General features: G+C 41.6%; 1 protein-coding gene across 5 annotated transcripts in view; it reads left to right on the forward strand.

The window, feature by feature from the left end:
* MTA1 (metastasis associated 1) overlaps window positions 1-25,969 on the forward strand; it is a 79,189-nt gene that overhangs the window by 36,368 nt on the left and 16,852 nt on the right. For all 5 annotated transcript variants that reach the window (XM_042029834.1, XM_042029836.1, XM_042029835.1 and 2 more), the window contains exons 9-17: window positions 217-405; window positions 1,509-1,583; window positions 10,434-10,492; window positions 16,824-16,939; window positions 17,789-17,940; window positions 19,593-19,782; window positions 20,125-20,214; window positions 22,061-22,213; window positions 23,045-23,080. In XM_042029834.1, coding sequence (XP_041885768.1) covers window positions 217-405; window positions 1,509-1,583; window positions 10,434-10,492; window positions 16,824-16,939; window positions 17,789-17,940; window positions 19,593-19,782; window positions 20,125-20,214; window positions 22,061-22,213; window positions 23,045-23,080 — 1,060 coding nt within the window. The remainder of the gene's footprint in view (window positions 1-216; window positions 406-1,508; window positions 1,584-10,433; window positions 10,493-16,823; window positions 16,940-17,788; window positions 17,941-19,592; window positions 19,783-20,124; window positions 20,215-22,060; window positions 22,214-23,044; window positions 23,081-25,969) is intronic.

A 25,969-nucleotide genomic window follows, 5' to 3' on the forward strand; every position in this document is an offset into this window, starting at 1 on the left:
CTTGTGTTCCACAAACCTCACTATTAGTGAGTGTTAGGTTTGTCCACTGACAGCTACAGTGTGAGGTTGGAACAAGTTTTTACTGACCGTGTTAGGTATAGAATACTGCACCTTCAAATCTCAGTGCAGAATTTGTCATTGCTGCTTCACTGTTAAACATTTTCCCCCCCCAGATACTTGTCCTTACATTTCTCTTTCTCCTTTCCCACCCCCTAGTTCCATGCTATGGACACTTTGCACAAAAATGTCTATGACATTTCCAAGGCAATCTCCGCGCTTGTGCCACAAGGTGGGCCGGTCCTGTGCAGAGATGAGATGGAGGAGTGGTCTGCTTCAGAGGCAAACCTCTTCGAGGAAGCACTAGAAAAATACGGAAAAGATTTCACTGACATTCAGCAAGATTTTGTGAGTATATAAAACGGGGGCCCCCGTGGCAACTGGCTCTGATTGGTGACAGAGCTGGCTTGCAGCTTGTCTAAACTGTGTTTTTCATCATGTCGAACAAGGGAGCTTTGAACTGGAGCATGCGTCTTGCTGTAAAGTGGGGAAAGGCAGACCTCATACTGGTGACAGCCTGGTGTACAGTCAGAATTTCAAATCACAGATGATCGCTTTTCCTTTAGAAACGTTAATTTACGATCATCTGTTCCACTACGGCTAAGGGAGGACGTACAAAAGTGTTGTGACAGCTGAGCTGCTCTAGATTAATTTGTGTTTGAAGGAGAATAAGTATTGGGCCTTCTGAAACATGAAAATGTAGTAACCTTTACAGTGTGGTTTCAGAAAGGGCCTTTTCAGAAGGAATTCTGGGCATCCAAGGGAAGTGTCCTGTAGTTTGGCCAAAGCTCCACCCTCGGTGCTCAGCCTGCAGATTGAATGGAGTGCTGTAAGGAGAGCCAAGTTTCACTGCGTTGCTGTTCAAGTCCTCTGGAACAAAACAAGTAGTTTCAGTGTTGTTTGTCCTGTGCTCTAATCTTATAGAGGGACTTGGAAACAGCAACACTCTGTGGTCCTGCTGAAATCCTCCTCTTTCTCACGCGGAGAACAGAGCTGGCAGGGCACAGTTCTGTTAGCAGTTTGTTTTGGTTTGGTTTTTTCTTTTTTTAATGGGCCAGCTCCATTGAAGCAAAGCATATCAGAACTGTGATACTGTAGTTGTGACTCTTGCTTGAGTCTCTCCTGTTTAAGCAGAGAGTCTGAGCCTGTGGGCTCCCTTCCACATTGTGCCTCTCTTGAATGGTTTGCTGTGGAGCCAGTGCAGCATGAAGATTTACCTGTAGCCTGTTCCACTTTTACACTGAAAGCTCAGGGTTTTTTGAAAGGCCATTTAATTTAATATGGGTCCCCTGTGCATCCAATCCCCTTTGTAGATTCAGACTTTTTTTTTGAGGAGGGTTAGTAGTTGCAAAACTCTGCTGCAAACCGTCAGTCAGAAGAATCCTGTGAATTTCAGTGAGACTGTGTACCAGCTTCCTTCAATAAATGCTGCTTTTCCTTTGTGTCCCCAGCTCCCATGGAAGTCCTTAACAAGCATTATAGAATATTACTATATGTGGAAAACTACAGACAGATACGTTCAGCAGGTAAGAGAGTCAGAATTACCTCTTTCATTCCAACAGAAGTTGTTTTTCTTGCCTGTGAAACCAAGCTTTGTTTGTCTATTCTCCCTCTTGGGGTTCAGCCTTTCCAATAGCATTCTGTTATGATCAGAACAATCTCTTGTCACTAAACTCATCAGCCCTTCTGTAGATACAAACAGCACTGGTAAGAGTGCATTCTTTTCATGTTTGCTGCTACCCTGTTTGCTTGGAGCTTTCTAATGTCTGGTTTGGAATTCGGCAAAGGAAGGAAGGCAGTGCAGTTACTTTCTGACTATGGAGTTCAAGGTCAGCGTTAACTTCAGTGACTTTCTGGGGGTGCAGTTGCTGTACAAGGGGCCCCCACACTGATTCCCCACCACTACTGCCCATGACTTGGATGGCAGATGCATGAGGCTGCCCCATGTAAGCTCTGTGAGTGAAGTGTTTATCTGGGAAGTGTCACTGGCTCAAATTCCCAGACTCGTTATACTTGAGAATCAACTTTGAGTAGTGTTTACAATCATTTTTATCTCTGTTTAAATACGAAGACTGGTTGGTCCCTGAAGTAAAGCAAACACAATGCAAGCAGCACACAAAGTCTTGCAGAGTATCAGTTGCTGAAAACTACCTACAGTATTTAACAGGAAAACTAAGTAAAAGAAGGGAGAAATATAGAATGGATTTTTCATTATAATTATCCGTCCTAAGCTGAAGCATCTATTTGAAGTATTAGAAAAAGTGGAATTGTGAAAATGTCCTGCCTTAACTTGGTTCCTTGGAAATTCAGCCTGGGGAAAAGACTAGACGCCTGAGGCACTGACCAGTGTTTGGCATGTGCTGTAATGTGATTTTTACCATTTTCTTTGCACCCTCACGACAAATGAAACTCTTTTTTGCATCAGTTATGTTTTACTTTCAATAAAAATATTGGTGGCATCCCTATTCCACTATTTCCCCAAGTTCATTCTTTGACTGAAACTTTTCCTTCCAGTAAGGAAATGGGTGGTAGGAATGGATGATGGTGATGGAAGCTGACATGGTGGGGAAGAATAATGCTCATGGCTTTTCCTTCCCCATTGCTTTCTCCATTTTCCTAAGGTTTTTTACATAGGCAAAATTGCAGAGGAGATAGTTATGTGAAGACTTTGATTATTTGTTCTTGCAGCAATTAAAAAACACAACAAACCTTACGGTTTGTTCTATTCCTGTGCACTGGGTTTTCTCTCATGGTTATGCTGTACCTTACATGTGCTGCCCAGGAGTTTACCAGGGAGTGGGATTTGGGGAAAACTTCCAGTTAGACACTCTGCACTTAGGAGACAGTATAAGCTGAACAGGTAGAAGTTGCAGTGCAGAGATAATTACATCAAATAGGTCTGAACTGAGCTGAAGACCTCATCTCAGATTCCTAGCTTGTACAAGCGAATAATACCATGAAACATTTATAAAAAGCTTGAGAGAACCATCTATATGTAACCACAAAGAGAAAGCATAGGAAGTTGTAGTTCAAATAATGGTATATTACATTTATATTTTACTTGATGAGTGCAAAGTCTTTGGCAGAGTACATCCTTTGCCACTTTTTCCATCTGTTTCTTCATAGTGTTTGTTCTATGTAGACTCTTCCCTTGATCTAATACCACAGAATGGTTCTGAGGCTGACAGCATTTTTGTGCATAAGATATTGAAAGTATCGCAAGTAAGGATGTGCAAAGTGTATCTCAAGTTGTTGCACTTCCACTTCTGTTGGGGTCTCCTCCCCCGCCGTGTAGCCCTGGGAGAGGGGCCCTGAGGGCACAGACACGGGGTTTCCCTGTCCCTGCTCAGCCTCGTTCCCGTTGGTTGGTTTGTGTTCCCTGCGCGGGCAAAGGAGCCTTGGTCTGGTGACTGTAACCGTTCCTCAGCAGAGCTCCGGCCATGTGGATGGAGAAATAAACATCTCTCTAAAACAGCTATCAAGAATCTGTCTGTCCTATATATTTCCTTTCCACGGGACTCCTGGTTTGATATATGTATGTTGCAATATCCCCACTGCAAAATAATGGTGGAGAATTGAGAGCAGAACGATCCCTGATCCCTAAGCGACTGATTTGTGTGAGTAAACCCTGGAAACTTTGGATTCCTCTTCTTGGTTTTGCTTTGCTATTCCATATCTAAACTATGGAGGAACCGTGGGAAGACTCTTGGCTCTCAGAGCCGCATATGGACATTTATCTTAAAATGATTCTTGAACAACGATTTGTAAATTTTAGCTTGATTCAAACTCAAAGAACTGAAACACTTCCTGGCATGGTTGTTTAAGAACTTTTTCTATGTTTCTTGGGATTTAATTCTTACCAAGGGCTTTTGGAAAACCGTTTGGACACAGTTAATACTGGAGTCAAAATATATGCCGATGGAAGAATATTTTCATTAATATTATTTAGTTACCGAGACTGTTGAGCAACGTCAGCTGTGTCCTGGTGAAGGGAAGCCTGGCGCAGGGGCCGTGCGGCCCAGGCCACGTGCACCGAGCACTCTGCGAGCAGCAGCGAGGCAGTTCCCGCGTGCGGGCGGAGCCATGCGAGCCGCAGTGTCGGCGGCGGAGCGAGGCGCGGCGGGACCCGGCGGTGCCCGCCCGGCCCTGCGCAGAGCGTGGTGGAGCGAGCCCCGTGAACGCCCGACCGAGAGGGGCGGTGCGCGGGCGGCGGCTGGCGGCGGTGGAGCAGAGCCGCGCCCAGCCGAAACGCGCGCTGGAGCAGGGCGGGGGAGGAGTCATCGCTCGGGGGCCCGGCCGAGACGTGGGTGCAGCGCCCGGCAGCGGCAGCGAAGCTGCGACCAGAGGAGGCGACGCACGGAGAACTGAGCGGCGCGGCCCGGCCCGGCCCACGCAGCCCCAAACGCGACCCCGGGAAGAGCGCGCAGGCACGAGTAGCTCTGACGGCCCCAGCAGCACGAGCAGCCCTGACAATTCCAACACGGGAGCGACCGAAAGAGAGGGCAAAGATGCAGCGAGACAGAAAACAGCAGCTACTCGAAAAAAGGAAAAAATCATAGTAGCTAAGATCTTAGGGATAGTGAAATGGTATAATGTTAAGCAAAATTATAGTTTTATAACAAGGTGTGACAACCAGCAAGACATATTCGTGCATAGAACTGCTATTAAAAAGAATAACCCTGAAAAATGCATCCCAAGCTTGGGAGATGGAGAGGTGGTGGAATTCAAAATTATACGAGGTAGAAAAGGGTTACAAGCATCGCAGGTCACTGGGCCTGATGGTGTTCCTGTAAAAGGCAGTATATATGCAAAAAATTGTAGTCATGTTAGACAATATCTCCATTGTAAGCCCCCCCTACAGTTTCCCTTTCCTAATCCCACCTTTCCCTTTTACCCTATGTCCTATTACTCCCAGTGTGTTCCCAATCCGTTTTTTCATCCATGGTTTCCCTCACAAAACCATGCTTTTGCCAATTGTTTCCCCAAAAATCCCTTTCCAATGCCGAGTGGGGGATGAAAAGGGGGAGGGAAGAAGTTAAACCCTCTCCTGCCTCAGTTTCCCCACAAAGCATGCTCAGAGAGTTCTGTCTCCCTTCTGTCAGCCCTAAGATGTTCCACAGAATCTGTTTAGACATTTAAAGACTCAGGAGGGTGGCTTGTTTTGTTTTGAAACTGTTCTTGTTATGTTTATCCAGTTGTTTTCATTCTCCTTTTATTAAAATAAAACGGGTGAGGTGTTGGGGTCCCTCCCCTGCCATGGAGCCCTGGGAGAGGGGCCCTGAGGGCACAGACACGGGGTTTCCCTGCCCCTGCTCAGCCTCGTTCCCATTGGTTGGTTTGTGTTCCCTGCGCGGGCAGAAGGACCCTTGGTCCCGTGACTGGAACAGTTCCTCGGCAGATCCCGGCCATGCGGCTGGAGAAATAAACATCTCTGAAACATCTAGCAAGAATCTGTCTGTCCATATATATTTCCTTTCCATGGGACTCCTGGTTTGATATATGTATGTTGCAGTATCCCCACTGCAACACACTTCCCTCTTTCCAAGAAGATGATTAAATTGTATTCCAAGTCTGTATGTTAGAGGGTTTAATAGAAGTATTAATAACTTACTTATTCTTGTAAAATCTTTGTCTGAATGAACATTAAAAGTGCATTTAAATTGTCTATATTTCTGTGAGTTACAAAACACAGGAATGAAGATTTTTTGCCACCAACTAATTGGATGAAGAAGCAGCAGTTAGTTGGGAGCTGTTTACATCCTCCTATATTTCCCTTGACGTTTTCTTGGCATAAGAAAACACTGCCATAATCCTGAATTAGAATCTCCCTGTTTCTTGCCATTGAGGAAGGGACATTTTGAGTTGCCTTCAACAGAAAGCCTGTTCTGAGAACTGAACAGTAATTTGTACTCATGCTTGGTGTACCTAAGATCAAAAGGCTCAGTGCAGCACTTCCTGCTGCATTGTCATGTGAGTAGGACACCAAGATGGAGATGTGTGCAAATTGACTTCTTTTGGAGCATGCACTTGGATCTCGTATCCAGTAATTTTTATTTGGCTTTAGCTATACCGTGCTTTTGAATATTACCAGCATAAGTAGGAGTTCAGTCATCTTGAGAAGGAATGACCCTCCAAGAACAGAGCTGCTAGAAGGACTAATTCTACTACAGTGTCAACACAGAATTGGTGGTTTAGTGCAGGCTCCTGAATGTCCACAGTGATCCCAAGAGCTGTCCTGTCAGTAACACCCCTTCAGACTTGTCTTGAAGAAAATTAAGGTGATACATTCCAAATTCAGTATCCTGGGTCTCCTTCAAACACATTCTTTTCCTGGGACAGTTTTTCTGTGTCAGTACACAAGAGTGTATATTTCTGATTAAGGAAGGTTTGAAATGGCTTTGACTGATTAACTGCTGTTTTTTGGCTTCTTCCAGTGATTTGAGAGCTCTGAGGGTTGATGTGGTGTGTGGCTATGCCTACATTTTCATTCAGTGTAGAGGTTGAGTTCTTACATAGTTGTGAATTCCAGGGTGACTTTTTTTTAAAGACTAAATGCTTCTACTGTTGTGCTTATCATTAGGAGAAGTCCTAAAAACTTTAAAACATTAAGACTTTCCAAAGGTTGAGACAAGCTTGAGGCATGGCAGTGGCAGATGACTGTTTGAATTAGTCACTTTCTTTCTGAGAGTTAATGGCTTTAATTTACTTTTTCCATTTTTATTTGTGTCTGAGGAGCAGGTAACTTCAAGGGGAAGATCAAATACTATCAATTTCTACTGTTCTATTTCTTACGTGGAAGTGCCATTAGAAAAGTGTAGGAGGAATAGACAGAGAAAGTTGGTTTTAAGGTCTGCATGGTGAGAACACACTGGGGAAAGTGGAAGTGCCCTTAGATTTGACTCCATGAGGTAGGGATCTCTGGGTCAGTCTTGATGCGGATAGAAAACATCTTTTTTAAGAGAAGCAAGCTTGCTTTGTACCTAGCCCAGAGCTATGAATGATGTCTTAATGTACCAGCCTTCATAAAGTCCTGTGTGCTGAAGTGTAGAAATAACATCAATGAAAGGTTTTTCCACATTTGTGGGATGTTTTATCCCCAAACACCTCCTGTTGAATCTATGGTAATATGGAACTCAGTCACTTTCTTGCCAAAATTGCTAGAACCGTAGGTACAACCCATCAATTCTGAGGTGTGTGTTGCTGGAGCACAGGCAGCTGGGAGCATTTCTCCCAAATGCATCATAGACTAATTCTCTCTTCTGTCCCACCTCTCTGACCTCTGTTGTATGTTCAGAGGTTTGAAAAAGAATAAACATTGTGAAAGTTCTCCTCTGAATCCAGAAGGTGTAATTTGTCTTCCCTATCATGAACTAATAAAGGCTCGATATTTGAGGATGTTTTGAGGCATCCTCCTGCTGTCCATCAACCCAACTCTTGTGTTGTGGATGTTGAAATATCCACAGTGTTCCTGGATTTCTTCTGTTATTTCCTCTTTATAAATGTTTGCTCTTTAGAAAATGACCACAGTCATTTGCTCTGATACGTCACCTATTATAAAACTCTTTCAAGCTCAGTGGATAGGATGTCAAATCTGGGAGAGGATATATAATGGACAGATGTTTGCACCAACTTGGATGTACAGTGCTTAGTACTTTAATCCCTTGGTCCCTGTGGGATAGACAAGTTGGAAATATCTTCCTTTTATAGATGGGGGAAATATGATGAGGTAAATAAGAGGATATACTTAAGATCTGTGTATATAAATAACTCAGAGAAAAGATTTTTTTTAGGCCAAACTGCTAGAAAAAGTTACAAATGTTCTGGATTTTTCTTGGGAGTGAGGACATTATTAACTACATCAGATAGCATTAAGAATTTATAGCATAAATATGCTTTAGGCACATATCAGTTAATAACTGGCAAAGGACCTAGCAAAGCACTCTCTCAGGGAAGGGATTATTTTGAAATTGTGCATGACTACATTTCAAGCATCTTTCTTTTGTACCTTCTGGGATCAGTCACTGTAAGGAAAGAGGAAACTCATCATATCTGGTCTATTGATTGCCCACAGCCACAGGTACTTAGTGCAAAGCCTCTTCTTACCCAGGATATTGTGGTACCTTCTGGAAACCCTCAATTTTCCTGGTCTGCTGTTTGTAATAGGGGTGTGTACTATTTGTCGTGTGCTGTCCTGGTTCCCAGGCAGCTGTAGGAGAGGGGGTTGTGGTGGAGTCCGGGTGACTTATGGCAGTTGTTAGCTCAGGGCTTGCTCCATGGTCATCAGTCACAAAGGAAATCTGTGGGGTGAGGTTGACATTCATCACCTGTTTACTAAAATACTGCTTAATACCCTAAATTAGCCATGTCCCCAAGGCAGATGACTTTATGTTGTGCACAGGAGAATATTTCAGTTGCTGATAATGCTTTGTGCTTGGATGAAGCTCTTGCATTCATAGATTTCCAAAACTGTCATAACATAATGATGCCAGATAGTCCCCATGGGAGATTTTGTCAAGAAAACGCAGCTTTTTCCTCTCACAATGTAGAAATTTAAAAAACACAACAGTTCTCTACCAGTGTAAGTTTCCTGAATTTCCTTTCTCAAGGAAATTGGATTCTGGTACTGGTCATCAAACAGTGTTTTAAGCTGTTCGTCAGTATCTGGTGTTGGATTTCCATGTATTTCCTGGGGAGACTCAGCTCTGTAGCTGTTCATCTGCCAGTGTAAGTGCCCGTGGCAATCTGTGCCTCGAGGATGAAGTCCTCTTTTTCAGCCTGAGGCTGTGTGTGGAACAGGCTCCAGTTCCTGAGCAGGAAGGCACCTGAGCATGCATTTTGTTAAAGGATGATTTTTTTGTGTAATGTCTCTCTGGAAGGTGAAGGAGGATTTCTGATGATGTTTGGAGAACCATTGTGACAGCACTTCTTGGGGCCCCTCTTTGGGTGGTTTTGTTTCTTACATAAAGATGCTCAGTTAGGGTGGCTTGAAAACGTTCAGTTTGGGCATGCCATTTGTATTCAGGAGAACCTCTTCAGTTCCATCACTGATTGGCAGCAAAATGTGTGATTGATTCCTGCACATCTGTAGGATTGATAAGGATTGTCTCCACAAGGTCTTCTTCATCTGGGTTTTCTTGAGGCCAGTTTTCAGGCAGCAGTTCTTGTCCTAGGTGAGGTTTAACAGAAGCAGTCTGGGAAGCTGGCCCGCTCCAGCAGAACGGAGTCAGCCAGGAGTACAGCTCTGAAGGTGTAGCCATAGTCTCAGGATAACTTTCAGAGGTTCTGTTTTCTCTTTCCTTGCTCTCTTGTCTGACAACTTCATTCTTTGATTTCTAAAATAGGTTGACTGTTATTTGCAGGAAAAGGGAAGAGGGGAATTCTTTAGGAGTCTAGAGAGCTTTGGTGAGGAACTGGCAGATTGTCATATAGAAAATTGTTGTTTAAAACTGTCCTGATAAAAGCTTTATGCTTACAGGAAACATTTACTTTGTTGTTTCTGTGTGTGTCTGTAAAAACAATTTTTATGTTTGTCCAGCTCTTCAGTGACACACTCTTCAATTTTATTATGTTTTCTGGTGCTTCCTGCTTCTATGAAGATACTGACTTCAGCTTTACATTTTCCTAGACTATGCCTTGAGGCTGCTGCATAGAAAATGTTCGGCTAATCTGTTTATCTGGAATATCTCCATGCTGCTGGTTTGTCTGGAAAACATTGTCACAGCTTTATGCAGACAGCTGGTACCAGCTTTGAGCAGGGGGTTGAACTAGAGATGCCAGAGGCTCACCCAAAATTTATTTTGCAAATGTAATAAAGAGAAAACTTGAATCTCAGTGTGCCTCTCCTACTGTTTAAGGGGTGAAGGTTTGAGTTAGAAAAGGTGTTCTTGACCTTTTTAATGTCTCAAGAAAAATCTTCAGTGTCACTGAGCCTTCAGAAGTTTAGGGGTATCGACACAAAAGTCTTACTTGAAACTTTGAATGAATTGGCTCAGCTGTTGAGGAGCTGTGATGGAGAGGTTGCATTGTTGTACCTGTTACTGTCCAGTTGGTGAATGTTTTAATAGAGAATCAACACTGACATGTCAGATCTTTCTCTGCAGGACAAATAAAAGCCTTTTAAAAAAAGGAATTTGAATTGAGGTAGATGGGAATGAAAAGTTTGTCCTCATTATTAGTAGCTTGGCATCTCTTCGACTTTTTTGCAAAGCTGCATAGTCAATTGATGCCCACAATTGTCTTCAGTGAATATTTTCTTGTTGGAAGATTTAGTGGAGCTGCTCAGTAAATAATTGCTGAAGTCCTTATAGGTTTGCTACTTGACTCAGGTAAGGTGGGTCTTATTTTTATTTTAATTGTTTTCTTTTTTCTATTCAAAGAAACGATTGAAAGCAGCAGAAGCAGAAAGCAAGCTAAAACAAGTGTATATACCCAACTAGTAAGTATCTCTTGTTTTGTTTTCTATCTCATTACAGGAGGACTGGTGTAGCAGTTTCCATGGCCTACCAATATTACTATTTCCTGGTTAGGATGTTGTGGTCTCATGTTGCTCATTTCCTTCATCCTGTATAATGTTCCCATCCTGAAGCAACTGTTACTTATCTTCTAATTTTTATTTTTATATGGACTTGGGAGTTGGGGACTTGCTGGCAGGTCAGCATGGTTGTGAACAAAAGGGTAGCTAATTAACTGTTCAATAATCTATCTGTTTTTCTATTAGTTTTTCTCAGCAGTGGATCACCAATGCATGTTTGTTTCCTAACAAATGTATATATCATTATATATTAAAAATAATGTATAATTATTGATATGTGTACATGTATTTTAAAACAAAATTCTTACTAAAATGTCTTCTATTTAATTTTCTCTGCATAGCCTAGTCAATAGTTGTTATAATGCAGAATTTCTAGTCTACCCTTTCCTTTCACTTTTCAACTTTCACTCTGATATGTTCCCCTGTGTATTATCCCCAATAACTCCTTCACTCTTTTATGCTGTCTCCTTTTAAATATTTATGAACTTCTACCATCTGTTCTGTTACTTTTGATAAAACTAATTTTTATATATTTAGCTTGCAAGGCAGCCCCTTATTTCTGCTGAAAATAGAGGATCCATGATTTCTTTTTTGGTTTGAAATACCTCAATACCTCTCAGGTGAATTTACTAAAAGTGAGGTGTAATATTCAGAGTGAAGCCAAACAGATTTCTTGTCACGCAGTCTTTCAACAATATTGCTTTTTGTGGACAGTGTTACTCTGCAGGGGGACACTGGACATCAAATTAAACATGAATTCACAATGTAATAAGCTTGTAAAGCAAAAGGCAGTGTAATTTAGACTGCAGATGCAAAAGGATATTGCAGACGAGAGAGCCTGACAGTCCTGCTGTTGCTCTTGGATTATAATGTGTGGAAGGAGGGCTTTGTGTTTGGAAGGTTGTGGTGCTCATTTGATAATGGCTGCCTGGAGTGGCATCTTACCCCTCAGCAAGGTAATTCTTGTTCCTATCTAAAGAACACATAATCAAATCAGCAGCTTACCTCCCTGCTTCAGGAACAGACCTGTCTCTGCCCACGTGCCTGCTCTTCTTGTCTCTGGCTTTGATTTCCAGTCACGGTTCATTTTATGAGTGTTATACCTTAACTTACATATTATTTGATAAAATGTTTTCCTTCTCTTTCAATATCCTTTCATTTGTATCAGGAAAAGTAGCAATTACTTGATTTACTTAATCCCATATGAATGCTTCTGCTGTTTTCTTGCTATTAATACCTCCAAATGTGGCAGCAATTAAATATTTCTAAGCTTTTTGTATTACTTCTACACAAGCTTGAGTACAAGGTCTGGCATATAGGGACTGTATGGTATCTACATTATCTTGTGACCTAGAAGAAGATTATATTCTTGGTTTGCAATAGCAATGCACGGTGTAGGGATCTAAATATCAATGTTATTGATTTGTCCTTATCATGTTACTGAGCCCATTCCTGTTCCTAGGCTTGAGCCATAATGATCCACTTGTCACCTCAAAAATAAATTACTTGGTGTAGGCTGTCACAAGACCTATGCAGAAGCGTATCTGCTGATTGACTGAAACACATTTTAACAGTAACTGGTGTAAAATTGTTGGCAGTGAGAGACCCTGGAGGATACCAGGCTCAAACAATTTTATCTTTTTTTTTGTCTCTGGCTGTCTTCCGTTGATAGGTCTCTTGTTTGTTTCTCCGATGTTAATAGGAAAATCTAGCAGAGAGGAGGAAAATAATAAGAAAATGAATAGGAGCTGTCTTCAAAGGTCACATACATGTAACACAATGAAAAATAACAGCTCAATGTAAAGCTTTAGAGTTGATATTTTTTTAACTTGAGACTGTGCCCCAAATTTATTAACATGGGTAACTGAAGCATGGAGGGTCATAGAGGTAATTGATGTGAGATTATCAAGTCCTAAACCAACGTCTTAGAAAAACACTTCTGACCTAGATTGAACAAGCATTTCTGTACCTCTTCAAAGAATAACCCTGGTTTCGGGACAGACATTTGTAGTTGACTTGACAGAACCTAATGTCTATAAATATGGCTTTGCAATGCAGCCCTTTGGCTGAAAAGCACTAATGTGCTTTTCTGGTGAAAGGAAAAAGTGTAAAATCAGTTAAACTCAGGAAATAACTGAAAAACAAATGTTTTAGTTGTCTTCTGTAGCACTGTCTCTGTCAGTGGGAGTGGTGTTGAAGCAGCAATAGATATCTGAATGCACAAAGAGATTCCACATTCTCACATGCCTCATCCTGCCATCCTCTGAAGTGATTGCAGTGTTTGGAGGCCTTCTTCATGCAGGTGTAGTCTCAGACTCTTTCGTGTTCTAGTATGTACCCAAACATACTCTTCAGGTTGTTGTGGAAGTCATGCTCTAGTTTTACTAGTCTTACAGGCATCATATGTATCAATTACTTGCTTCTTTTTGGTAAAGATCTGGTTGTGTAGCTTGTGCTTTTTGGGATTAGGGCATCTGCAATCATGAAGGCTGAGACATCCAGTTTTGTGTGGCTTTTCTCTCATTTGCTTTGATCTAAGTGATACCAGGAGGGGTAAGAACAGAAAGGGAAGAATGAACTGCTCCACACAATTTCCAGTCCAAAATGTACTGGTGAAAAATGTGACTTTTAACTCTACATCTGTATGTGTTAATGAATACATTCTATTTACAGTATTTTATCTGAGAATCTCAAAGCACTTTGTCAAGCTGCCTCTCAAAGGCTGTGAAGCAGGGAAATATTGTTCTCCCTACTGTGCCCCTTTTGTGAATCCAGTAGGGAAACTTCAGGAATAGGTCAAAGCTTTGGATCACTACAAGGGGCAGCTGCTTAACAAGCTGAAGATAATTCCTTTGTCTGTTGCTTGGTTGTCCTTTGCTTGAAGAGCAAGACTATTTTTCTTCCCTGTTTCATTGTACAGAGGTTCATGGCAACATGGAAAACTTAAAGGTGTAATGCTGCTCTTCCTTCTGGAGCTGTGGTAGTTAAAATGGAAATCTCCAACATTTTGTTGGAGAAATCTGCTCCTTTTCAAAAAGCACTGTTTAATGGTCATTAGACCTGTTGTTAGAAGTGGGTATTTACAGGAGGCTGGAGAGCTGTGAGGAAAGCTCACCTCCATTGCCTGGATCCAGACACTTCTATTAGATGTCTAGATGTAAATGGCACAAATGTGCCTTACAAAGGATTTTAAATTGTTTTTATTTCTGAGGCTTTATTTCTTAATTGTTCAGTTGCATCCAGCACACATGGGTTCTTCAATAGCAGGAAACATTCACTGGGTGGTATTAAGTTTATAATTATTTCTAACAACAAAAATTTTATCACCATGCTGTGGGTCAAATGCTGTCTACTTGTTTACTGAGGGCATATCAGTCCTTTGTGGGGATCAAGATTATCTCCAGGTTGGATTTTTTTGTACAGGGGCTTCAGTCCATGTTGACAGGCTTCCAGCACCTTCTCTCTGCACCTGCTTTATTGCCTCCACCTCTTCCATTGCGATTGATCTGAAGAGTACAGCCCAGAAATCTGCACTTCATGATCCCTTTTCTAGCATGACTGACTGCTCCTTCACAACTGAAACCCCTTTAAGAGACTTCCATTCCTGATACAAGAACTGGAAATGACAGTTTGCCACACCATCAGTATTCTCATTACCTTATTTGCATCTTTAGCTTCAGCTTCATTAATTGCTTAATGATCCATCCAGTTACTCATCTGATTCTCTTGTTAATAGCTGTAGCAGGCTTTGGTCATATCAAGCAAGTTTAATTAACATATCATCAACAATTAAGAGGTTTTTGCTTCTCATATGATGAAAACATTATCTGCCTGAATTTTATTGTTACTGCCACTGTGAAACTTGACCTTAACTTTGGAGCAGGACACTCTCTGATGCTTGCTGCAGCTTCATTAATTGTAGTGCTGCAGAATCCTGGAGTTTGCCACAACTACAGCATGTTAGTCCTGCTGATAAGTGTGGTTTGGTGATCGGCTTTCACCAGTGCATCTTCTCCACTTGTGTTTAAATACAAGCTTGATAATGGTTTTTGAGAGGATAAAGGAGTCAGGCCATCATCCTCCTTTCTGGTCCCAGTGCTTTGTCGGGCTTTACTGATGGATTTCAGACTACGTCGCTGCCTTTTTGGAGGATAAATCCAAGGTAGAGAAAGGAAGCAACAGGCCTGATGTTGAGCTGTAAGGCCTTAGTTTTCTTTACTTCAGTCTTTTTCTCAGTGGAGGAACGCCCCTTGTAGCAGTGTGCATCTGTGAGGGCTGTTTGTTTTGCAGCGTCTTGGTCATGTTTGCACATGGAGTTTGCTCGTGAATCATTGGCAAAAGTTCTTTTGCAGCAGGTTACTATAGTGACGTCCCAGAGCAGGGGAGCGTGAATGTTCCCTCTTTCAACTGCCCCTTTGTTAAACTTGCCTGTGGATCTCCTGCCATCTGTGGGGTCAGAACTTGGTGCCTTTCTGATAAGCACCCTGAAACACTTTAGTCTTCGTAGGAGGTGGGCAAATTAATAAGCAGAAGGAGACGAAAACATATTCAGGCTTGTGAATTAATCTAAATGTCTTTTTTTTTTTTTTTTTTTAATCTTCTCTGCTGCTTTTGAGCTGTGTGTGTGCTGCTCAGTGCACTGTAGGAACAAACTCCTTACACTGTTCCTGTGCCACTTGGCCTCCTGAGCTTTCTCTGTTGCAGAAAGGCTCTGAATTTTACAGTGAGAACACTATTGGAAGTTTTTCCTGGTCTAGAGGAAGAGTCTTGCCTCTTTATGCAACCTGTGTGTGGTTCCTGTAGTTCATTCACAGCAGAACCTATTTTGTCTCTGTCAAAATGGAGCTTAACTGAGCTGTGTATCTCAGGACGTGATTGGACATTTTCAGATAAGAAGGATGTTTTCTGGCTTCCAGGGCAGCATCAGCTTTTCAGTTGCCTGCAGAACTCTGTCACTTGGAACTCCTTTGCTTCCAGGGATCATTGCTGAGAACATGAAACCTGATGCTGGTGCCCCATTAGAAAGAACTTAATTTGGCTCTATTCCCACAATGCTGGTTTTGTAGCACTAGCCAGGGTGAAACATAGCAAATACTCTGGCCTACTGAAGTCACTGTGACTCCTGTGTCAGTGTGCAACTGATGTCTAAGAAAAGGGGATTGCAGAAAGCCATTTTAAGATATTTCTGCTTTTAAATAATGGGTTCGTTAGTTGGAAATAAAAGGAATATGCCCACTCCCTTCAATCTTCAGGTAAGAGAGTATGATAGGAATGTAAATCAGCGTTGCAATTCAGGCTTATGTTCAGCAGTTGGCTCCAAAGCCTGCCTGCTCTTTGTTGCTTCTATAGTGTGAACTCCTAACAGCACCCTAGAGTCCTTGCATGTTTGGTAAACTCCTCATGTACTGTTGTTTGAAACTTCATGTATGACTTCTTCCACCTTTCTCCATTCCCCAGAAGTCCTGTCCTTGCAATAGCAGTACTCTGTCCTCCTTCTTCCCTCCCATGCCAAGGATTTTTTGAAGGCCTCATTTTCCCCCTCAGACACTTCTTCCTCTGCAGAGATGTGCTATTTCATCCTGCTCTCCATGCCAAGGTTTTGTTGGCCTTCCATTCTCAGCTCCTGCCAGTAGCTATTTTTTAGCTCTTAGCTCCTAGTTTTTCCTGAATCATCATTTTAAAGAGGGTATAGGGATGAGCTGAGGTGACCCAGATGTTGTTACTTGTTGGGTGTACTTGTGTGAATAATGGCCAGTGAGACAACATGGAAATATTTGTGACTGCAGTCTAGGGTTATATTTCCCTAAATAAAGCAGACATTGCCCTCTCTCTGCCTACTGCTCCTGCTCCAGCCCCCAGCCTTCTTTTTGGAGATTTAAGTAAAATACCTCTCATGTTGAGGACCTGTAAGTGAGATCTGTTTTTACCTAGATTCAAATGTCTGGGATAGTCAATAGGGATACCTATGTGGCCTGGTTTATTGTTTTTTAAAAGGTTTTAAAGTCTTGTAAATGGCATCCAACTGTCAGTTATTTTCATTATCGGTATTTTTAAAATATTACTGGAGACAGTGTGTTCATAAAAGTCAGATTGCTGGTAATTACAACTGGTTCTGGAAGCCACGTGCTGAATGAAATTTGAGTCTTTAAACGTTTTGGGCCATACTTTCAAAAGTCAAATAAAGAATTGCATGCCTCAGTTAACACTTGTCATTCTTTTTGCTTTGTGTCTTAAGTAACAAGCCAAACCCCAACCAGATCAATGTAAATAATGTCAAACCAGGAGTGGTAAATGGTACTGGAGTCCAGGCACAGAATGCGGGAGCAGGACGGGCCTGTGAGAGCTGTTACAGTAAGTGCCAGAACAGCAGCTGTGTGTGCAGAGTGAGTGCTGAGATGTAAATGTTAAAGTAAAAGCTGTCTCGTGCTGGGGGTGTGGGGAAGAATTGGATATAGCAGCGTTTAAGCAGGGTTTTTTTGAGTTTGTTTTTGTTTCTTTTTTTGTTTGTTTGTTTCAGGTTGTTTTGTTTTTTAACTACTGGTGTTACATTTGTAAATAGAATTATGAAGTACTAAAGGGGGAGTTAGTAAATGTTCTACATAATTGCAGGTTACTATTGAGTGAATATTTAAATCAAGGTGTGTGAATTTGACAATTCTTTTCATCATTTTTTAGTAGATTTGAAAATATGTGACACCACTGTATTTGATCTGCTGCTGATACTAATAATACTGAGTTCTAATGAGTGTGCTCCTTTATGGGGAGCCTTTAGAGATGCTGGAATGTAGGACTGTATGAGATGTCCAGTCACAGACTGTACATTCTTCAGTTGTAAAACTAATGTATGGGAAGTTCCTGAAGACAATCTTTGCTGTTTCCCATGTTCTGCAGAAATTCTCTAGCAAAAAGAGTTCAGTTCCATTGGCAGGAAATTTTCTCATCCTGATAATTGTTTTTTTCTGTTTGCATTTTAAAAGGGATTTAGATTAATTAATGTAATCAATTCTGCTGAAATCAAAAGTATGTGTAGCAGTGCTGATGACAGTGAAGCCATCATTAGTTTTCTAAGGTCTGTGTGAGCTTTGCTCTGGGGGGGGGGGGGATGTTTTCTTTTGTGCTTCTGCTGCTTCTAAAGAGAATAAGATCTGAAAAGTGATCCTGTGTAAGGATATATATAATTTCCACCTTTGTTATCTCTAGCCACCCAGTCTTACCAGTGGTATTCTTGGGGTCCCCCTAACATGCAGTGTCGCCTCTGTGCATCCTGTTGGACCTACTGGAAGAAATACGGTGGCTTGAAAATGCCAACACGGTTAGATGGGGAGAGGCCTGGACCAAACCGCAATAATTTGGTGGGTATCCACAAGGCAGACTGGTGCCTCTGCCTGGCAAACTGAGTGTCATGATACCTAACTGCCTGCTCACTGTTCTTAAATATTTAACCACCAAAAGAATGCCTTCAGCCTTCATCGTTGTCCTTGGGTTTGATATTTCATGTCAAGCAGAAGTTGGCGCGTTCGCCTCGGCTAGAAGTAATCTGTTGCGAAGTACTGCCCTGAGAAAAAAAACCAACATCATTTGTTTAGCAAAGTAGCCTTCAAATGCGTGAAATGACTTAGTGGAGATGGGAGAAACTGAAATGCCACCCAGTGTTTCTGGTATTTGGTTTCCATGATTTTTGCTGTAGGGGGAACAGCACTGGTTTTTTCTCTCCAAATGAATTAATTATTTCCTGAAACCAATTTACTTTCCCAAGGCATATTCAAAATTAGATATACCCCAAATAGCTAGTGGCTTTTTAGAGATCTTTTATCCTGTTTTTCTACCTAATTCTGTTTTTTTTTTAATAATCATCCTTTTTTTGGATAGGTTTGAGTAAGCATTGTACGAACTGTTTCTGTTTCATTTTTCCTCTGTTATTTGAAAACCAAAGTTCTCAGATTTTTTTCTGAATTTGATGAAAGTTTGATCTGGAAGCATTAGACATTAAGCTGATTGGAAAAAGTAACTATCATTGTCATGGATAGAAGGGTAGCACACACAGAACTTCTATCTCTGGTTAATTTCTTTCCTCTCCTATTCTTTGCTGTCATTCCCTTTCCATTTCTTTTGTTTAACCTTTATCCTTTCCAGGCTTCTCTTTGCCCTCTGAAGCCTCCTAATTGCTGAGATAACTTCCAGGTTTTATCAACCTTATCCCTCTTGTTTGTTAATTAAAAGTATGTAAATAGTCAGAGAAGGGAAAGCCTTGTTCTCCCCAAATTGAAATTTCTTCCTGTTTTCCAGCTGTGGGTTGGCTTGAGATAGCAAGATACTACTTGCATTATTTCATTGGTTGACTTAGTTGCTTTTCATAAAGAAGATAACCGTGTTGGTTCTCAGTAGCTGATAAATGTCTTCCAGTAGTAGTCTTTACTATATGCAATGAATATTTGACATCTATGAGTACATTTCTGAGTTAAGAGTAAGAATTAAAACAAATTCTTGTGGCTTTGAGCCAAGACCATTCCTGCATGCCATACGTTTTCTTTGGAAAGTGAGTTTGTGGTGCGTATTTTTGTCATGCAGCTCTTCTGATTTTCTCTCCTTCTGGCAAATGCTTTGTTATAAGGAGTTTGCATTGTACATCCAGAGCAGCCCTAAGCGCCCAAAACTGGAGAGTTTTTCTCTTGAGTGTATAAGCTCTAAATTATGTGATAGCACCAGGTAGCTTCTTCATGGCTGGCTTTTGGATCCCTGACTTAAAACTTGGGACGGCACAGAAATGAATACTTCTCTGTGAAGTGAAAAGGTTTACCTTCATTTTATCCTTTGAGATATTTTGAGTAAGATTTAGGAAATGGGGAATAGCTGGGCTGAAAATTTTTTCATCTGTAATACCACTTCTGTTCTTATGCCTGAGAATCAGTAGTTGCAAATGTTTTTACATAATACTTTCATTTCTTTAGAACCATACTTTTTAATTATTTTTTCAGAAACCATTTTTATTTTTCTTTCCCTTTAGAGTCCTCATGGTGTGCCAGTACGAAATAGTGGGAGTCCCAAGTTTGCTATGAAGACACGACAAGCTTTCTATCTCCATACAACAAAACTGACCAGAATTGCCAGACGTTTATGTCGAGATATCTTGCGCCCTTGGCACGCTGCAAGACACCCCTATCTGCCCATTAACAGTGCAGCAATCAAAGCAGAATGTGAGTGTGCTGCAGCTGAGACCTCTTGGCCAAGGAGCCCTTTGAGACTCCTGTCCTATAAAGTTTTGAGTTGCAGCTTGCTGAGATGTTCTCTTGCACGTAGCTAGTGCTGTCACAAAATCTAGCTGTACTTGCAGAGCCTTCTAACTGATGGTAGGCTGGGCAAATACCTTTGAAAGTTCATGAGCTGTTTGTTTTAAAGCATTCACGTTTGGTATTACATGGAGCATTCTCCTGTGTTTGTGAACGGGAAAGCTCTTTCAGGACACTGGAGTTATTCACTTAGTTTTGCTATAATAGCTGAATGTCTTCACCCTCTAATTATTTTTCTGTGTTTTGCAGGCACAGCACGTTTACCTGAGGCATCAGAAAACCCATTGCTATTAAAGCAAGTGGTTCGAAAGCCTTTAGAAGCAGTACTCCGGTATTTAGGTATTAAACAAACCAAACCACCACATGCAAAACCCCCCAAATATAGGAAACACCCTCCTACCTACGCTGCTGACCATCTGGGTTTTCCATTTGAGTCTAGGTGTAGATGCTCATTCTGGATTAAAAACAAACAAAAAACGAACCACAAAGAACTCCCACCCCACAAACAAAACAAAACGCAAAACCCATCCCAGTAACGTCTCCTTTTTACTTTTCCTACTTAATCTGACAGACCCAGTGTCTCTGCAGTCCACTGCAGGGTCATAAAGCTGTATCAGAAACTTTTTCAAGTGAAGGGAGGGATGTGTTTGCTGTGGCTTCTGATGTATATGTGGACAAGTTACCATCTGCTAATGGGGGCACTGACATCATGTTTCAGGAACATTTGATTGTTCACTTTTTCTGGTTTTGGGCTGTCTGGAGGCAGTTTGTACAGTTGAGTTTAGGACAGCACTGTGTCCCAGACCTTGTGAATCAGTTACTGGCTGTTCTGTGCTGAACCTAGACAAGGGGATCATACTTCTATTTTTTTACTTTCCTAGTGGGTTTTGGTGGGTTTTTTATTATCTTTTTAACTACAATTTTTCTTGAGGACTTGTGCCTCATCAGCTGATCTGTGGGGCAGTACTGAGTAGTTCCATCCAGGACTTCAGTGTAAGTTTGAGGTGCTGGAAGCATCCAGAGTGATGCTATGTGACATGCCAATGCTGGCTCCAGACAAATGCCAAATCCTTTTCCCCAGCATTCCCCGCTGCCCTGCAGACATCCCTCAGGTTGTTCTGGCAGCCAGTCTCGCCTCAGAAAAGTCTTGGACAGGGGCACTTTGAGGGCTTCCAGCTTAGCGGGGAGGTTGATTGCTTTTTTATTTAGATAAGCAACACTGGAGTTGATTTTAGGTTTCTTTGAATGTTTTTGTTGATGAAATATTGTAAGGCTGAGGGTGTATTAAATATTTACTGCTTCTCTGTTGAGCATTGTACTTCTGCTGTGTACTAATGGGATACGTGGATTGAGAAACCTTTATTCACATAGAGTGCAACAAAAGAGATCAAATAAAGGGAGAAGTTTGCTGTTGGATAAAATCTTTATTTTAATAATTGTACAGAACGTAGCAGTAGATTTTGAGTTTTCCTTGCACTGTGTCATTGCATTACTGAGCTGGGAGAAAAGAGTGATGGAAATGGAGGGAGGCTGATGGACTGGCAAGAAGGATTTTTTGGTGGTGTTAGTAGGATTGAATTTATATGTTACTCTGCTGTTGGGTCTGCGAGAGAGAGACTCTGTTGAAGCTCCCATTTGCTGTTGCTTGTAACTTTCTCAAAGTCTTTTCATTTGAAGATGGTGGGCTTGAACTCTGCCTTGGCCCAAAGCTTGCATTCAGATGTTCTGTTCTTTATAGTGGGTTTTTGAATCTTCAGGGTTTTTTGCCATTTGAGAAATTGTATTTTTTATAAACATTTCTGGCAAACTGGCAAGGTTGTAATTTCCCCAGAGTTTTTAGGGATGTTGCATGAATGTCCAAAGTTAGGTTTTAGTATACAGCACCCCAAAAATCACCCCAAATTATTGGAGAACAGTATTACAGAAATAGATACAAAGTGCTTTTACTATCAAATCTTATTTTAGGATAATACTATGATAATGATTTTAACATCTTTAGTAGTGGTGAGTTCCTAAATATATGGAAATGCTTTATAGCAATCTCCAGTCAAAACTATTGACTTGAGATAGATTGTATATAAGAGGAGGTGTACTTGGTCACCTTGGAATTTTGCAGGTTGTTTTCAGGTTTATAATTCCAGTATCTTTGCTAATGAAAAAATACTACTTTGCTGTTTTCCACCAGAGTCTCATCCATGTCCTCCGAAACCAGATCCTGCAAAGAGCTTGTCCAGTTCTCTCAACAATCTGACTCCTGCTAAGTTTACACCTGTCATTAATAATGGGTCCCCAACTATCCTGGGAAAAAGAAGTTATGAACAACACAATGGAATGGATGGTAAATATTTCTCCACAAAATTTATGTTTTGTCTATAGGCTTTTTCTTCTGTCTTTATTGTATACAAGGAGATTATGTAAACTCATAGTCCTTTATATAAATTCTGAGTTCCTTATTCTTGAGGGAGGTTATTTTTAACTTTTGTTAAAGTCACCTGTCCCATTTCTCCTTTTGGGTGAGGCACATGATGTGTACTGCCTGGGAGGTGCATGCACATAAAGTCACTGTGCTAGTGAAACTCTGCCTGGCTTGGCCAACCTCGCAAACGGGATAGCGAAGGAGAAAGTTTCCTTCAGTTTTTCAATTAGTAGTGTGAAGACTACCTTAATAGACTTTTGGAGTGGTGTTTCCCTTGTTGGCCTTGTTACTGACCACCTCTGTGCTTGGGCTTCACCTCCTCACGAACAGAAGGCAAGGGAAAGGTGTTTGAAGTGGGAGATAAAAGCAGGATGTTCCTGGCGTGGACTCCAGGTCTCTGTTCCGAAGAATAACTCTTGCCTGAGAGTGTCAGGGAAGAGAAAGGGCAGTCTCTATCTCAGATGAGGAGAAAAGTGTCTGTTGAAATGGTCTTAGTGGGAGTGAGAACACAGAGGGTAGCTCTCCTTAACTGGGGAAAACAACAGTTGGTGTAATGGTGACTCAGCAGGGAGGGAGGTCCAGAGTCTTTCTCATTTTTACCTTTAATTTTAACTTTATATGTAGCTTATCTGAAATATAATTGCAAACATTTGATATCTGATTGTGTTTTAACATTAAGAACTTTTAAAACTGCTGCTGTTCAGGTTGCTGATGTGATGTTTTTCTCTTTTCTGTTCACTTGTGCTCTATCAGGCAACATGAAGAAGCGCCTGTTGATGCCTAGCAGGGGTAAGACCTTGAAGCTGCGCTCAGCTTATGCTAGGAGAGTGATTTTTAGTTTCATCTGCTGGCTTGTCTGTGCTTTGTGGCTAATGAGTCTGTGTGCACCTTCTGTGTTGATGTCTAAGTGTTCCTTGGGTAACCACTTCCACCCATGGTTTTGCTGCTCACCTTTCAGGCTTTTCACGTGCAGGCAACGAGTTGTACAACCGTACTGAAGACATGAAGTCCTGTGGTCAGAATTGATTCCTAATTCCTCAAGTTGACAGAACAGTCTTCTAGCAGTTCTGTGAAACTGCAGGAAGCTGTGGTGGTTAGTTTGAAAATAGGTGTTGTTTCAATGTTTGACTTTTAAGAAACCAAAGTTTCATGTGTCTTGAACTGCTTTGAATTCACTTGGACCAAAAGGAATAGAAGACAGTATTTACATCAAGTCTCAAGTTTAACCCTCTGTATTTTCCAGTGAGAGTGGACAGTCGCAGTGGTGAGAGACTGTCTGCACATTCTCTGCTGGCAGTAGAAAATGATTTTCAAAATTTCCACTGGTTATAAATTAATCTGTTCTGAGTACTGAGTAGATGTCAGACTGTTTCATTTGTGATAATGCAGGAAACATATATATGATGTCACTTCACCAAATTCAATAGAACAGACCAATTTTGAATAGTTAGGAGACAGACAACCACAAAATGTCATTGTGAACAGGCAAACACAAAAACTTAAGCTTACATGTTCCCGTGAACTGGCCAGCACTGCATGCCCTGATGATAATCTTTGTGTTTCATGGCTGAGGCAGTGGATGGCTGTTACCCATATTTACATGCATGCAAATATGAGTGCATGTGGAGAATACAGCAGTGAGCACAGTGGTTGTTCTACTGTCTTGCTCTCTTCGGGAATTTATTCCTTGATACTCTGTTGCTGAGTTTTCATGTTCTTTGTAACTTGTCTTTTGGGAAGAATACCAAAACCCCACTGCATTGGTCAGTTTGGCTTCCTCAGAAGCTTTGTCCAGTGATGAGGGGTGTAGATGCAGAGTAGCTCACTGAATTTCCACAGCTCCTAGTGACTACCTGCTTATGGGCACACCTGCTGCTCCCTGCTAAATGTCCTTCTCAGCAGATAACACACTTGGGAAGCTGAGAGATGTTGTGGCCCAAAGGAGGGAAGTAAAAGAACGGATCCTTCCCTCCAGAAGGCTCTCTCTGTGTAGAGCACTGGACTTGACAACCCAACACGATTTTCTGGAAATGGAGGATTCCTGTTCCATTCAGTTATAACTGTTGCTGGATCTGTTTGCAAGAAGATGATTTTGGAAAAGTACCTGTTCAGGCTCCTCAGAGTATGTGTTTCTCTGAAGCAGGTGTATGTAGCTGTGCAGGGTCCAGATCTTCCAGAGCACCTGCTGCTTTACCTGCTCGGTCTGTTCTCAGCCAGCCACTGAAATACCTGCAGTAGTACTTGTTCCTGTAATTGCTACGTAGCAGAGTCCATTTCAGTCCCAGAATCTTTTTACCTGCTGGGGTAGTGAGTGTTAACTGCATATTCTTGTGAGCAGTTCAGCTTAAACCTGTTGGTTGAGATTTATTTGTGAATGGAAAATGTTTGCCACACTGTAATTTTGCATCTGTAATATTTCCTGACCCTGGGTTGCTGGAAGTTTTGCCAGGACCTGAAGGGAATGGAACCACCTGCAAGGAAACAACATTTAAAGAACTTGGATCAAGATCTGCTGGGCACAGGAAAGCAGATGGTGGAAGTTTGGTGGATCTCTTTCTGTCCTGGTGCCAGTTTGTGTGTTAGTGCTTCTTAGCACAGGTTCTCAGTTGCCTTGCATGTGAACTGGTTAACCTTGCTAGCTGTGGGCATGGATGCAACTGATTTCCTGTGCTGTGAAAGGACTGTGATTGTGGTACTGAGGCTTCTCCTTGGTTGTGGATGGAGTCCTACAGGCTTAGTAGTCTTGGGGGGGGCTGTTGGCAGGAAGGGCACAAGTTGACACTGCTGTGAAGAAGAGGTGAATGGCAGTGAGAAGCCTTGTGGCCAGAATTCAGGAGCCAGTGAGTGAGTATGAAAGGACTGAAATAAGCCCATCTATCCAGAATAACTGATTTTTGGATTATTGCTGACCTAAAATAGTAGAAAAAGATTAATGAGAGTAAGCCTGAATTGTTGCAATTGGTCAGATTCTGCATTTACATAGATACTATGGGAAATTGTGGGTGTTTATTCATTATTTTCATGTTTCTCATCTCCTCTTTACATACTGACTGGTTTAGGTCACTGCAGGGGAGTGTACTGCAAAAAAAAGATGGTGTTAAGATGTCTGCTCAGAGAGGCTGAAAATACTCTTTCTGCACAAATTTAGGTGCAGGAAGATGCTTTGTCCACGTATGTTTAAATAGTTTCCAAAGAGATGTTAACTTACTGCAAAATTGTATCTATTATCTAGGGGTTTTTCTGCTTCCTGCAGATGTGCTGCCTTGGTGGCACCTGGAAGATGTCTTAGGGTTTAGACAGGTCACCATGTCAAAGTCTGTCAGGAGACAGTGGACACTGTTATGGGGGGCTTTAGGTGAAGTCTCTTTGCTGGTGATAAAAGCCTTGTGGTGCTGGGCCATTACTTCCAAACACAGGGGAGAAGTCTGAACACTGGAAATTATGGCTGAGCTGGTGACATGTGATGGGTTTGTAAGGCTTTCCCTCAAAGCCAGGCTGTAAAGCAGTATATAATCAAGAGGTTTATTTGCAGGGAAAGAGCCAGGTAGCAGCTTGTATCTTTGTATAATGTAAAGCACTAAGATACATGTTTATACATGGCAATTGCTGAACTTCAAGGAGTAGTTCACATTTTTCCTTTGGAATTTTGTTGTTTATTTGTTTATTTTTTTTTCTCTT

This window comes from Corvus kubaryi, unplaced genomic scaffold, assembly GCF_017639235.1.
Source record: "Corvus kubaryi isolate FWS band 111438036 unplaced genomic scaffold, C.kubaryi_AGA036_p1.0 37334, whole genome shotgun sequence".
In the NCBI taxonomy this organism is placed as follows: Eukaryota; Metazoa; Chordata; class Aves; order Passeriformes; family Corvidae; genus Corvus; species Corvus kubaryi.